Below are 15,848 nucleotides of genomic sequence, written 5' to 3'. Positions count from 1 at the left end.
CGTTACCAAGAAGTTGTTTTTCACCTTAGATACCAACAGCTCATGCAGCACATGAGACGAGCTCCCCGGGAGCTATGAGCTTAGCTCGCACCCACTGGATTTTCGTGAGCCTCTTAGCAGCGCAGCACACTGCGATTTTGAAGAGCTAGGAGACAATTTGGTGGGAGGCTCCCTGTCACATTTATGTACACATGAGCAATGGGAAACTCTGCTTGAAATATTGTACATGGGTAGATACTAAAGGGTGAGTCGTTAATTATTGTGTCTCTTCAAGTGATTCGCAAATTGTCTACAGTTAACGAAATGAAACCAAATTTTTACTGTATTTTCGTATATGTATGTATTTCAACTTTTTGGTATAGGTTCAAATTTAGGATGCGTTTTAGTGAAATTCATGACATTTTCAATTAACGCCCTCCATGTGGACTTGTTCAGGCTCCACTTGCAACAAATAATTAAATCTCTCTGGTTTGTTTATGCGCATCGTACCTATTTTTCACCCAGCTCCAAGCTTATGTTTCACTGACAACCGTTCCTGAAACCTATTGACGAACATTAAGATGATGCGATAATGTATAATCATCAATTGTTCCAAGGCGCTATACCATGATTTTAGATTTTAGCATGTGATTGTACAACATCTTTTTTAGAACTGTGAACTAAATTTATTCTATATCGTGCGGAATCTCATTGATAACTTCTCAATTCATTTTATGTAAACAATAGACTCTAAGGAGAAACTGTACAAAATTTGGATGGTTTTGGTGAAGTAGGAAAAAAGTTACGTTAGTTTGAAAATGGCACAATAATTATCAACTCACCCTTTATATCTATCTCACCGCATTCCGAAAATTGTGTCAATTGGTTCAAATTTGACTGAGTTATAGCGGAAAACAGACGAAAATAGAAGCCACCGCCCAAGTGGCGCGATTCCCTATAATTTGTTATCAGAAAAAAATGATCTTCAACCTCGGATAACTGACAACTTCTAGAATAAGCTACAGCACGCAGAGAATTAAATTGTAAACACAATTAAATTCTAGTTCAAATCAACCGATTTTTCAGTTTACTATAGCGACAAACTGATTTTGAACTGTTCCATTGTTTGTTAATACAAATATTTTCGTTTGTCTAAATTTTTGACAGTTTGTTAGAACAAACAGAGATTTGGTAGTTTCAACATAAAATAAACGGACCCGGATAGTTGGACATCGGCGAAAGGCAACTCATAATGGACCTCCAATCGGACTGGAAAAGAAACAAGAAGACCCACACATCATCATTCTACCATGATAAAGTAGAAAAAACATGAAAGCAGCGCAACGGCAACCAGTTCGATATAGTACAATTAGGCGCTGAACAAAGTGTAAGTACAGCTTCCAATTGGAATCGCTCACGCAGTGCCTTAGTGGACAATAGAGCTGTGAATTAGGTTTAGACATTGAAGAATAAAAAAAAAGTTAATCACGGTGCTCCCCAGACCGTTATTATAAAATAAAAATCTCCATCCAATCGGTGCCCACCATTCGTTTTCTATGACTATCCTGCATGTCTGGGCAAAATTTGAAAAAAATCGTAGGGCCCATTTTTGAGTTAGGCCCTTTTAAAGGGCGTAAAGCCATATATTCAAAGAAAAAATCAAAATATTTATGTACTCAGCCATTTTTAAACGATTTTGATGAAATATTTTCAAGAAGAATTGTATTGCATTGAGTACGAGTAGTGTCAAACATAGTTTTGACTGATTTCTACCAACATGTGAAAAGGGCGGAACAACCATTGCACGTCATAGCTTCTTCCGTCCCTGCTAGGCGTATTTCAATTTATTTATGACAACATATACCGTTTTCAGATACAGGGAAGTCTGCTCTACCTGTTACTGGTCGAAGATTGCAGAAATTTGCAATGGTTGTTACGCCATTTTCAAATGCTAGTCTAGATTTTTAGATGAAAATGTGAAGATTTGAGTGTTGGAATATGGATAAGTGAGTACTATTACGTAAATATTACAACAAATTCTGAACATCTATGTTTGTTTCAACTAAGAACAAAACGCGGACAAAATTACAAGAAAAGGAAAATATAAAGATATCTATGTACCGAATACATGTTAAAAGTGATGAGGGAATTTAAATAGAATTTCAGAGGTTATAATAGAAATTGTACAAAAAAATTAAAGCCTTGAAATTTTATCCATATAAGTTCGTATTCTCACATGAATGAAACACAAAATAAATATCCAAGTATGAGGCAGAGCAGAGCTCAACAAAATATCTTATTCAAAGGAATGGGTTTAAAAATATTTACTACAAGATATCAATCGTTTTTCCATTGTGTTATGTCTCTCGAGTCTAATAACATCCTTCTCAAGAGTTGATAAAGTGATATCCATCACAATGTTTGGACATTCTAGTGTGAAGCACATGTCTTTCAAAACGAGATTTGGGGACTGAATCCCACTTTTAATGTAAAAGACAGGAAAGTAAGCCATTTCTGACACCTATGGGAGTGTCGGTGAGTCGCTCTATTTGCAATACATGTTCACAAAGTGTCCGCAATTCTGCATTTCTCATACTCATACGCTTAAAACTGCTTACTATTCTGCGTAATTGAACCTTATTTTCAACGCCATTGAATTTGAGGGGACTGCGTTTCGTTTCACTTCAACGATTTAATGTTCTCAATTTTACCATGGCATGGCATCTTTTCACAATTAAAATAAAGATTCTGCGGACAATCAGTTTCGATTAAAGCACCTTGTGATTATCGAATTAGTTGATAAAAGAGAAGAAAAATCGCTGTCAGGAGGCACTTGTGGTGTGATTATCATGTTTTTGTGCTCTTCACTGCAACGCGGCTTACAGTGTAAGTATTATTATTACACTACATTCATATACAAGATATTACTTTTTTAAATACAACATATACTCTATTAAACGTAATTGCCATTCGAAATTTATAAATCATCACGTATGGGTGTTCCTGATTTTATACAGTATTTATTCGATATTTAATTCTTGTGCAAATAAAACTAGTATGGTAAGGGCTTGAAACATTTCAAACCCTTCTTCTACGCTAGCAAGATGCGATCCCCAGATGAGCTATAGTGAAACCTTTGTTTCAATCCTTACCCTGTCCATCCCTCAAAATATGACCTTCTAACCTAGAGCTGCCACAAGTACCGTGGCTTCCTCCCATTACTAACAGATATGATTAAAAAGTTATAATCGTGTGAATATTGTATATAATAAGTTCAAAAAAGATCATCGACTGCGTAAAGCGTTATACGCGATTGAGCCCCAAATAAATTACCTAGATAAAAAAAAAAATCTTCTTCTTTTTATTGCAAAGTACATAATGTGCTTTCTCTTTATTTACTTTTTTGTTTATTTACATTCTCGATTTTCTTCTTATCGTATTTGAACTTGAGAAGTTACAAACATTATTGAAATATTTTCATATAAATTCACATTTATTTATGTCAACTAACAAAAATGTTCATATTTGCTTCATAAAATTCAACAAAAACTATGCTAAACATATCTAATACTCGATGCAAAACAATTCTTCTTGAAAATATTTCGTCAAAATCGTTTAAAAATGGCTGAGTACATAAATATTTTGATTTTTTCTTTGAATATATGGCTTTACGCCCTTTAAAGGGGCCTAACTCAAAAATGGGCCCTACGATTTTTTCAAATTTTGCCCAGACATGCAGGATAGTCATAGAAAACAAATGGTGGGCACCGATTGGATGGAGATTTTTAATTTATAATAACGGTCTGAAGAGCACCGTGAAACAGGTACTTTTCGAACGTTTAAAAAAGTTATCATGGTCATGGATTGAGACTTTTTGGATCTTTCTCGAAAAAAATATGACACTTATGTAAAAACATCAGTGTCGTTAAATTTTAGTTTTGATATCCTATGATTTTGGGTCTCCCGTTAGCCAATGGTTAAGGCTATGGATCGCCAATCCGGAGACGGCGGGTTCGATTCCCGTTCCGGTCGGGAAAATTTTCTCGACTCCCTGGGCATAGTGTATCATTGTACTTGCCTCACAATATACAAATTCATGCAATGGCAGGCAAAGAAAGCCCTTCAATTAATAACTGTGGAAGTGCTCAAAGAACACTAAGTTGAAGCGAGTCAGGCCAAGTCCCAGTAGGGACGTCGTGCCATAAAGAAGAAGAAGATCCTTTGATTTTCTACTTCTGTTCTCATGATATCTTTAATAACACAGCGCAACATTTTTTTTGTCTCAAGAGCAAACTTATGTGTCTCCGAAGGATTTTGAGCCGCTGAATCCGAATCCGGGCTCAGATATGCTCTAACACGTCACAATTTTGAGCTATACCTCAATTTATAGGGCAAATAATGCGTTTTTGGGCTTTTTTGACTGCAAGCCATCAAGCAAGGAAATATTTTTTTCAAGCAATCAAAAGGTTAATTGGTCAATTAACATCTAAATTAATGACTCATGCAAAATATTTCGTTTTACCTAATCAAATTTGATAGATTTTGGCATTTTATGTTAGTATGAAAACTTGCATGCAACTTTTGGAGGGTGACTTGTATGGGAAATATCGTACCTAACATAAATCGCTCAAAACTATCAAATTCGATTTGGTAAAACGAAATATTTTGCATGAGTCGTTAATTTAGATGTTAATTGACCAATTAACCTTTTAATTGCTTAAAAAAATATATCCTTGCTTAATGGCTTGCAGTCAAAAAAGCCCAAAATCGCATAATTTGCCCTATAAATTGAGGTATAGCTCAAAATTGTGACGTGTTAGAGTAAATCTGAGCCCGGATTCGGATTCAGTGGCCCAAAATCCTTCGGAGACACATAAGTTTGCTCTTGAGACAGACAAAAAGTTAATTTTTGTTACGCTGTGTAAGATGTATTAGAGCCCATTTGGATTAAAGAAGGGACACATTTAGTATTTTTATGTGGTATTGTAAATTTGACTTATTTTCCTTTATATAGGTAAAACCATGTCGAACCAGTCTTTGACTTCGAAATATCTTGGGGTCTGGTTGGATTCAAAAGGCACTTGGAGTACCCAAACCAAGTATTTGGTGCAAAAATGTCAACAAAGCATCCATTTTCTACACACAATTACGTTAACATGGTAGGGTGCTCACCCGGAAGACCTCATAAAGCTTTACAAAACGAATATTTTCTCTGTTGTTAAATATAGCTCTTTCTGTTTCCTCTCAGCAGCAAACTGTCACCAAATAAAATTGGAACAAATTCAATACCGTTGTTTGCGTATTGCCCTCGGCTGTATGCACTCAACACATAATGCGAGCCTAGAGGTCCTGGCTTCCGGGAGCTCTCGTTAAGGTTACTTATCAAATGTGGAATGAGCAACACACTTGTCATTGACAATTTCGAAGAAATGCTCAGTAGGTATGAACACTCAGTCAAAATTCATGAGAATCTATCTATTCTACATGTCATCTGATATAAGCCTCCCAGGTTATAATCCTCCTCGTGTACACTTCACCAATGACAGTTGCTCTCTTGAAAACGATCTGTCCATAAAACAAGCTATTCAGGGAATTCAGGGATCAACTTCGTGTATTCCTCGCCTTTTTAACGAAAAGAACCATAATGTCAATTCCTGTAAGAGATTCTTCACTGATGGATTTCGCATCAATGGATCCACTGGTTTCGGTGTCTTCAATGAAAATTTCACCACCTTCCGCAAACTTCAAGAACCTTGTTCGGTTTATGATGCTGAGCTGGCAGCAATTAACTTCGCATTGCGATGATTTTCAACATACCCGCAGACCATTTCTTCATCTTCTCGGATAGCCTTAGTTCGTTTGAGGCACTCGGGTCGATGAAACCTGTAAAACATTCATGTTACTTTCTTACAAAAAATAAACGAGCAGGTGGGCTCATTGGTCGAAAGATCATACAAGATTACCTTTGTATGGGTCCCCTCACATTGCTCAATTTATGGCAATGAGAAGGCGGACTCTTTCGCAAAGGTGGGAATTTCACATGAAGATTTTTTTCCATTTTATTCACCAGAGCTCTCTTGAAAGTTGGCAAAGTGATTGGCGAGATGGCCAGCTGGGACGGTGTTACATCATTATTCCTAATGTTTCCTTGCGAGTGTGGTGGTATGGTTTGGATGTATGTCGAAATTTCATTCGCGTGATGTCAACCATTACTCGCTAGATGTGCATTTGCACAGGATTAACCTCGCGTTGAGCGATGTTTGTACTAAGTGCGGTTCTGGTTATGACGGCATCGACCACGTAGTTAGGCAGTGTCCGGATAATGACGCCTCCAGAGCACTACTTTTGAATACCCTGGAGGCCCGAGGTAGACAACCCTTCGTTCTAGTGAGAGATGTGCTAGGCACCCGTGGTATCACTTATATGCTTTGCATTTATGATTTTCTTCGTTTGTCTTGCATAAGGGTCTAATTCTCTTGCGTTTTCTTCCCCAGGTTTTTTTTCTTCTTGTTTTTGTCGTTTTGTGTTGTCCTGGCCATCCGCAGATAAAAAGCCCACTGGCTTCTGGTACTGAATTGCTACAAAGACAATGAACACGGCAATACGTCGTACTTCCCGGATGAGCTTCAAAGAACACAACTTAGCCCTAGTTCATACCATGTCCATCCTTGAAAGCATTTGTGACCTGCTAACCTCGAGCTGCCACGAATATCCTGGCCCCGTCCTTCAGTAACTAAGTTAAGTTTGAAGATATTTGTAAATAACTTACAAAAAAATGATTCATGGCAGCGTACACGGACAGAAATGTTGTCTGATTGAAATAACTTTTTATATAGTTCTCCCAAGCTTCGAAAATATTCTTGGTATAGCTGCTTCAAATGGTTATTTCACTATGATTTGATGTTTACTCCAAGCATATGTTTCGTTTGAATCAACGTCATTGAAAATCAAACATCTAATTCTCAAACCAAGCATGTATGGCATTACTTGAATCCTCAGGCTGCTGCCTCCTCAGTCACATAGAATTAACAAATTTGTTCATTATGGCGGCGGCAGTTTTAAGTGACGACGTCGATTCTGTTGAATTCTCATAGTTTAGAATTACGGGCATCGAAGAGTTTGTGAGTATGCATAAAAAATAAGTTTTTCTCTTCTTTTATTAGCATATTTTCATAACTTTCGTTTCCAGCCAACGGGTATGAAATTTCCACCGCTATTTGCAGCAAACGCGAAAAAGCCAGATCTTTTGCCTCCACATTGGCTATCGGACTGAACCGACTGAACAAAGAAGATATAGAAACGTTTGTCCTTGATTTGGAGCTTTTTAATGATTTCAGAAATAAAACAAACATAATTTGACCACATTTATTTGTATGCTTAAACCAATCATCCGATATAGTTAATTCAACCCTTAAGTTGAAGGTCAAGTTGAGCATAAACATGCTTGAATCTACCATGAGAATAAGTGAACTGTCAAATCATCAAGCATAAATATGATTGATGAAAGCATAAAATCGTTGAATCAACCATTTTTCCAGCTCTAACCAGATCATAAACTTTGCCTAACTCAAGCTTCCAATATTCTTCGACCTATTGTATTATGCGTGATACAATCTCAAAAAGGGATTATATAAAAGTCAGTGCATAAATATGCTTGTTTGGGAGTGAACTATGATTGACTTGACTTTATTTTTTTCTCCGTGTAAAGCGTTAAACGCGATTGAGCCTGAAATAAATGAACTATCAGAAGGCCGGTTCCAGAGGCACGTTATCCTCCATTTGGGACACTTGTGCCATGTTCCCCATCGTCATTGGCACCATCCATTAACTACCTCACGTTGGTTCACGAATCTTTGAGATCATTGCCTTTGAAAACGTAGGATTCAGGTCGACGTATTACAGTATTGTTCCGATTTTATCACGCCCCCTCTCAAAAATGCTTTTTAAAATTCTACAAAATCTATACGCATTTTCAATATTTTTAACGTTGCAATACACGCTTTCAACATTCACCTTGAAGAAGAAGGGAAACACTTGTTTTCAAATGTAACAGCAAATAATGAAAAATGAAGGACTGACGCGTGGAGGGCGTGATATAATCGGAACATTACTGTATAGCGACTAGTTTTCGGTTCTGTGACTTTTCTGATTTAAAATCCAAAACATGCATGTTTATTGGTTTCGATACCACTTCTTCACCTGCACTGCAAAAGCACCAAAGGTCAACTCATTTCTCACGGAGCATTTTTTCATAGCAATCGTTTATAAAACTGGATTTTTATTTGCATACAGGTTGTTCCCCAGTTTGGGGAATTCCAAGGGCGATTCTGAGCACGCAACAGGTGCTTGCATGGGGTTTAAGAATTGATATATATGTGGATGTAATGCTACACTATGGAAACACGGAGAGGATTTTTAATAATGAACTCGTGAGAATGTTTATTTCGTATTGTCATGAAATTTTGTTTCATTGAATAACATGCAAGACACTTCCGATCAAGTTTATTTAGACGTTTGGTAAAGGATACATAAAACAACGGAAACAAACAGATTCGTTTGGATAAACGTGCAAATTTCAATCGGGTTGGTGTCATAAACATTTGGTTTGCTGAGTGTTGACATATTCCAATGGTATTCCAATGACATTAATAAAAACCCCAGAATAGGCATCTCCTACAGACTACTCCGAATTTCATAATGGAGAACTATCTGACATGGTAAAAGAAGCTAACATAAAACGAATAGAGTACATGAAGAAAAACTCATAGCCTGTTTGTAATGGGATGCATTTGACTTCAAAGAAAAGAAAACTTACATCATCGTGACATTGGATCAGACAGTACGAAACGAAAGATGTCGGCACTTCAAGTGATCGAAAACAAAATGCAAGATACAGTGAAATTCTTTGATGCGGAGGTGCGGGTGCATATGTGCGAAACCAGTATATGTACAAATGTATATCGAACAAGCAGAAAAAAAAAACGATAGATAAGGGAACGATATTGAACCGGACAAAAAAGAGAGATAACGAGAAAAAAGGACACTTCAATGTGATGACTTTTACGTACAGAAACTATCCGGAGACCTGAAATCGAGTTAGACACGCCGTGCGCTGAAAAAACACAATATAGGTGAATGAGAGCGAAATTTGATGAAAATTGATATTGTTCTGTTCGTCGGTGTGATCGGAAGGGTGGTGGTAGTTCGCTGGATGATTTTCGAGGATTTGCGGAAAGTAATGTCATATGATATTGAACATGTTAAAAAGAAAATCTGACAGAAAAATCAACTCTGAGATGAACGTAAGGGTAATGCAATATAAAAAATGCCAATCGGAGATATTTTCTTAATTATCTATTGTCGTGCGCTGCTGCTGGAGTGTAGTGAGCAAAAATAAATAAATATATGAACGTAAAAATCGGCGAGGGCATGCAATGTACATATCAGTTTGATTATGTAGAGTTTTTTTTGCTTGAATACTTTTTCAAATAAAAACACGAAGATACCGTCGAATCTATCTGTAAAATCGGTTTGCTTGTCAACGGTACTTACTTTGAAACTCAACCGCGTAATTCTTATGTATACTACATGTTCGCTTGCCAAAGTAAACAAGACGATATCGATTACACCTCGTACTCAGCCATAAACTCAGTGGTGAGTCATTTGAATTAGTGTAAAGAATTGATGCCCTCTCAGAACATTCCACAGTTGCTGATGACGTTTTGGTATGAGTGTAAATGGTTGATACAAAAACGTTGGTCAAGCAAAATATTATCATGCAATATGATTATAAAAATACCGTATCTGTTGATATGTTCGATACGTAGAAGAAACCAAAATAACTCAATTATGGTTCAACCTTTACCGTCCATCACAATTCACAATAGTCAGTATCGGCGCGGCGGGTGCTGTTATCAGGAAATTGAATTTGATCAGGAAAGCACTCAAATTTTGACGTTGGGTAAATAAACCTATTAGTGGCCGACTTTTGCCTTGTTAAGAACGCTTCTTGGGTTAAACGAAAATTCTTGCAATAGTTTTATGCAAGGCGGGTTAACTATCCCAAACAAAAGAAATTGGCAAATGTTTTTCCTACGACAGTTGTATGCATGAATATTGGAATATAAAAATGGCCCAAATAATTCCCTTCATTGTTGTACTGTGGATTCTGATGTTTCGTTAGGTTTTCAAAAATCAATTTCACAGGGTAACGTTTAGTTAGGATATTCGCCGAATCAATTTCCAAAGGAAATGCCCAATGAAAAACCCGATCGATTCCAGTTGGAATTGGCAAAGATGTTTCCAGCGAAATGTTGAAGAAATTCCCAAAGAAATAACCATAGGAATTTCCAAACGAATTGTAAAAAAATAAAACGAAGTTACAGACGGAATTTCCAAAAAATCCATAGAAAAAAAATTCTGAAGAAGTTCGTTGTCGAAACATTTGCTACAAGAATTAAAGTTTTCAAAAGAATAGCCTAGAAATTTCTCAAAAAAAAACTGCAACAGAAATTAAAAAAATATTATCGAGCAAAAATAGCACGATTTTTCGGCAAAAATAGCTCATTTTTCAGGGAAACAAATGGAAAACAAATTTGGAACCAAAACGCAGAAAGTTTTTGTTTTTTAGAAAAACCTTGACGAGAACTATTAGCGCTTAAGAACATTAGCGCCACTTAGTGAGTAATTCTCGAACTAGAATACTTTCTATGTGATAGCTTTTAGTCTTCTGAGCAACTTTGCAGGAGACATTATCTCTCTACTAAATGGCCCAGAACGCAAGATATACGACGTTTGGACTAAACTAGAAGCTCATAAGAGCACTAGCGCTACGCAGTGAGTGATTCTCGAACTAAAATGTTTTCCATGTGAAAGCTCTAAGTCTTTTGGGCAACTTTGCCGAAGACTGTTTTTTTCCTAAATGGTTCATAAATCGAGATGTATGACGATTACACTGAACAGAAAGTACCTAAGAACGCTAGCGCCACGTAATGAGTGATTCTCAAACTACATCGTTACCTATGTGAAAGCTCTTAGTCTTCTGAGCAACTTTTCCGAATACAGTATCCTTCTAAAAGTGGTCAAGAACGCGAGATATACAATGTTAAGATTAAACTGGAAGCTCATAACGACACTAGCGCCAAGCAGAGTGATGTTCGAACTAACTTGTTTTCTTTGTGAAAGGTCTTAGTCTTCTGAGCAACTTTGCCAAAGACAGTATTCTTCTAAACTGGCCAGAACGCGAGATATTCTACACATCCTGATGCGGTTCAAGGGATGTTTCAAAGGGTCCCAGCTACGATCCAGAAGATTTAAGAAGCGTTGCAAAAGTCTTAAAGAGGCTTCAGAGGCATCCAGGGAGTTTCATGGCTGTTCCATAGAGTTTTATAGGCGTTCCGTGGGATTTCAGGGTGCATAGAAACGTCGCAGGGTGTTTCAGCGGGTTTTTTGTTTTGGGGGATTTCAGTAGCGTTCCAGAGGCGTTCCAGAAGCGTTTCAGAAGTTTTCAAGGGCTTTCAGAGGCATTCAAGGGAGTTTAATATAGATTTATAGCCGTTCCATGGGATTTCAAGGGGTTTAGAGACGTCGCAGGGGTGTTTCATGGGATTACAGGGACGTTGCAAGGTGTTCCAACGGGTTTCAGGGGGTTTCAGGGGCGTTCTAGGGGTTTTCGGGGACGTTTTGGAGCGAGTTTAGTGGGTTTCAGGAGCGTTCGATGGGTTTTTAAGGTGTTTTATGGCTGTTTCATGGGTTTTAAAGGGTTTCAGGGGCAGGTTAGGGGGTCTTAGGAGCGTTCCCAGTCAACCAGTGATTGTATAAGATGTTGCATAAGATGTTAAAGTGGAGGCGATATGCATACATTTAACATGCGCCTAAATGTAGGCATGCACGTATATGGCCTCTACTTCATCATCTTATGCAACGTCTTATACGATTACTGGTTGTCTGGGTTCCATAGATGTTACAGGGGATTTCATTGAGTTTTAGGGACGTTTCAGGGTATTTCAGATAATTACAGGGGGTTCCAGGAGCGTTTCAGGAGTTTGCCAGGTGTATCGAGGGCGTTCCATGGACTTTCAGGGATGTCCCAAGGGATTTAGGGAGGTCACAGTGGCGTCCCGAGGGTGTCCCTAAAGGTTTCAGGGTTTTCAGGGGCGTTTCAGGGGATATATCCCTGATATCACCTGTAAAGCCTTGAATCCCATCTGAAAACCAGTGAAATTCCCTTGAAAGCCCTCTAAAATCTCTGACTCCTCTAAAATCCCTCTGATTTCTCTGGAATCCCCTCAAAAATCTCTAAAAATCTTTAAAACTCCTCTGAAACATGCCTAAACCCCCTTAGAAGCTTTGAAGAACCTCCGAGAACCCCTCTGAAACTGTACTATAATTCTTACATTGAACGATCAATTGCTTTACATTGAACGATCTTTAGCCTTAAGTACATTGCCCGTTTGTGAAGTAATAATCGCGGTAGATTTTTTTTTGGTACAGCAAGTAGGGTAATTCGCTAATTGTTGAACACTACCCAAATGTTGAACAGTGTCTGAATATTTTATTATAAATCTTACTTAAGTAATTTTAATCCAACGTAAACGTATGATGTAGATGCATAATACATGTGGGTCACGATATTGCTCTAATTAAATTACAAAATTATACATATTTTACGTCAAAAAAATTGATTGGAAATTTTGTACCGCTGATGACACGAAAACTGCTCAATTCTTAAGATTAATTTTAAGAAATTGCTGTTACGAAATAAGCTTTACGGGCAAATCGACCACAAATATCAAAGGCACACCATAGTTACAAGAACTGTAAGGATGTCATTAACAGTTTAACATTGTTTAAAATCACATTTTCATTGTAATTGAATTTGATAAAAATATTTTTCTTGTCACACTATTATTATGCATCCATGATCCAATTGTTGAACACTGGCATAACCTAAGATGTTAGCGTGACCGCTAGAATTTTTTTTTTTTCACTTTACCTAACCGTGCATTTCCTGGGGTTTCAAGGGCGTTCTAGGGATGTTCTAGGGGTGTTCCAGTGGGCTTCAGAAAGATCCCAGTGGTTTTCAATGGGTTTAAGGGCGTTCCAGAGGTGTTCAAGAGGAATTCAGATTGTTAAGGGGGTCCCAGGAGTATTCCAAAGCGTTCCAGGAGGCTCAGGAGCTACCCACGGGTTTTCGAGGGATTTCAGGGTCGTTCCATGAGTATTCTTGGGGGTTGAGTGGGTCCCACGGGTTTCCAGGAGTGTTTCAGGGGCTTATAAAGGCGTACTTTTCTTCTGTCGTTTTCGCTTCTAATCAAATCTTTTCAACCATTTTTGCATCTAGTCATGTTTAAAACGATTTCAGTCCACTAGAGCTCTCTTCAAATGAGCGATTTTTTGTCATTTAAATAAATTGTCACTAGCTCGGTCTAGCTGGGCACAAAACACGAAACACCCGGAAAAAAATCCGCCAGAGTGAAAAAACTATCGGATGTCGGGTCAAAGTCGGGTCAAATTTTATCAAATGTTGGACCACTGTTGGACTCAAATCGGATAACTGTTGAGTCTATGTTGGGTTTGGTGGCCAAAATAAAAACAGGTGAATGATAGGTTTATGTCGGGTTATACGTCATCAATTATGAACAAAGCTTCAACCGTTCAACAATTGGCGAGAATCGTCCAACATTAGGATGAGCTGGCTTAAAGAAGCGTTCAACATTTGGGTTACAGACTTCCCATACAAATGTTCTATTTTCTTTTAGAAAATGGAATTTAAGGGAATACAAATTCAATGGGCAGTATAAGGGATAAGTAGATCTAGGCGTTCACTGGATATGTTTCAACTAAAGTGGAATTATACACGGAAAAACAAACGAAACCCAAAATGCCAGTACTAACCGTTCAACAATTGGCGAATTACCCTAACCATTTTACGGACAGAAAGCCGAGAAAATAATCGTGAAAATTGCCTTACTTAAGGCACGATTTTTCGATACTACATATTATTTTTTTGCATTCAGGTATCAGTAGGTCGGCTCCAGAGGCACGCTCTCCTCCATTTGGGAAATTTGTGCACCTGGATTTCATTCAAGAACTCTACCAGACTTTTCGAATAAATTTACAAAGACCCCTCCAAAACTATTTACAACAGTGTTTCCCAAACTTTTAGGAGGTTTCGCCCCCTTGGAGCTTGAGAAAAATATTTTCGCCCCCCTCAGTGAGATTGAATTTTTCCATGATAAAAGGCTAAAAATTTGCTAATCGGGAGCCGTTAATAGCCCACTATTTGACACTATTATCACAGACAAACAGACGTAACACTATCGAAATTTCCATCAACCACGGTTTTCACGATCATTTTAAATCTTCATAGTTGTGACTTTCACAACCAGAGGCGCACGCATCGTTTTTCTTTGAGTTTGACGTTTCACACTAGCGCCTTCTGTTGACGATATTGCACAACGCAGTGTTCCGTGAATCATTTCCACCAGGTGATGGTAGTGTGAACTGGGTGATGGATTTTCACGAAAATTGTTCTAGGTGTTACATCTGTTTGTCTGTGCTATTACGGTAACACTGATATTTAATGTAACTAAATTAGTATCGCTCTCATTTTTATTGAGTTGTAATGAAAATGCGTTGATTGTCTGCATTTGAAAAAAAAAAACTGCATTATTGCATGTAAAAACAGTGCATCTTGAAATCATGTTAGTGCTATACATAGTTTTGAACAAAATCCAGGGTTGTTACGAGAAGCGTGGAAAAAAATCCGCGCCAAATCCGCGCGAGCAAAATTTGAATCCGCGCCAAATCCGCGCTATTGCAAAATTAAATTCGCGCCAAATCCGCGAGAGTGTGAAAGTAAAGTTCCATTTTTCTACATTACGAGTATATTAAACATAAAATCTGAACAATCTACAATAGTGTAGGCGTGGTCCTCAGGCTTACTGTCTACGCGGGCCACAATTGAATTTTGCAAGAAGGCTTCGGGCCGCAAGGCATTTACGAATTTATTTTGATCATATCTCAATAGAGTTTCAGGATTTTACTTCGACATACAAGTCATATTCTACAGAATAATGTTACAGAGTCAAAATGAAAAAGTCATATTTTTTTGGCATAATTATTTTGCAGATGAAAATGAATTTTTAAGTTAACTATACTGATTTCAAATAGATTTTTATTTATTTGTATCTTTTATTCGGGAATTAATTCTTTACTTCTAAAAAAGGGGTTTGGAAAAAATCTTTGCTTTTAGTTTTTGCAATCTTTCTTATATATTTCGAAATCAGATCGCGGGCCGCACTAAACCGTCTCGAGGGCCGCAGTTTGGTGACCACTGGTGTAGGGTATAAAGAAAAGGCACTTTCAACTGAAATGGACTAATTGAGTGCCGGGTGGGAGCTGAACTGTTGATTCGTAAATTAACGCAGTTCATCTAAAATGTTCTAAGCTTTCTGCAATTTGAAAACGTTTTATCACAACTCTATTTCATGTGTTTTTTTTCAGCAATATTCCTTCAAGAATTTTTAGTAAAATCGCTGTAGCAATCTACAGAGTCATTCAGGAAAATATATCAAAAGGTTTGTGAAGATTTTTTTAGCAAAGAAAATATTGGAAAATTTAAAAAAATAATCATGGAGCTATCCCTTGAAAATCCACGAAAAACCCTGAATGAAACGTAAAGAATTTCTGAAGTTTTTATATGAGGTACCTGATACAAACTTTTTCGAGGAATTCTTAAAATAATGAGCATTAGTTTAAAGCCTGTATCCGCAATAATCGGGACACAGAAATGCGAATGTAACTCTGCAATAGATACATTAAAATTGCTCAAATTTGGCCTGATAACATCTTAAGATGTGGTCATT

The 15,848-nt window shown here is 37.5% G+C and overlaps 1 protein-coding gene across 4 annotated transcripts in view; it reads right to left on the bottom strand.

The window, feature by feature from the left end:
* Positions 1 to 15,848, bottom strand: part of LOC109430456 (ribosomal protein S6 kinase 2 beta) — a 134,257-nt gene that overhangs the window by 62,562 nt on the left and 55,847 nt on the right. For 2 of the 4 annotated variants that reach the window (XM_062860999.1, XM_062861000.1), the window contains exon 2: positions 9,048 to 9,091. The exons of the other annotated variants lie outside the window; for them this stretch is intronic. In XM_062860999.1, coding sequence (XP_062716983.1) covers positions 9,048 to 9,091 — 44 coding nt within the window. The remainder of the gene's footprint in view (positions 1 to 9,047; positions 9,092 to 15,848) is intronic. 4 annotated transcript variants of the gene reach the window in all.

This window comes from Aedes albopictus, chromosome 3, assembly GCF_035046485.1.
Source record: "Aedes albopictus strain Foshan chromosome 3, AalbF5, whole genome shotgun sequence".
In the NCBI taxonomy this organism is placed as follows: domain Eukaryota; kingdom Metazoa; phylum Arthropoda; class Insecta; order Diptera; family Culicidae; genus Aedes; species Aedes albopictus.
The sequence above is the reverse complement of the archived record's forward strand: the minus strand, read 5'-3'. Positions and strand labels throughout refer to the sequence as shown.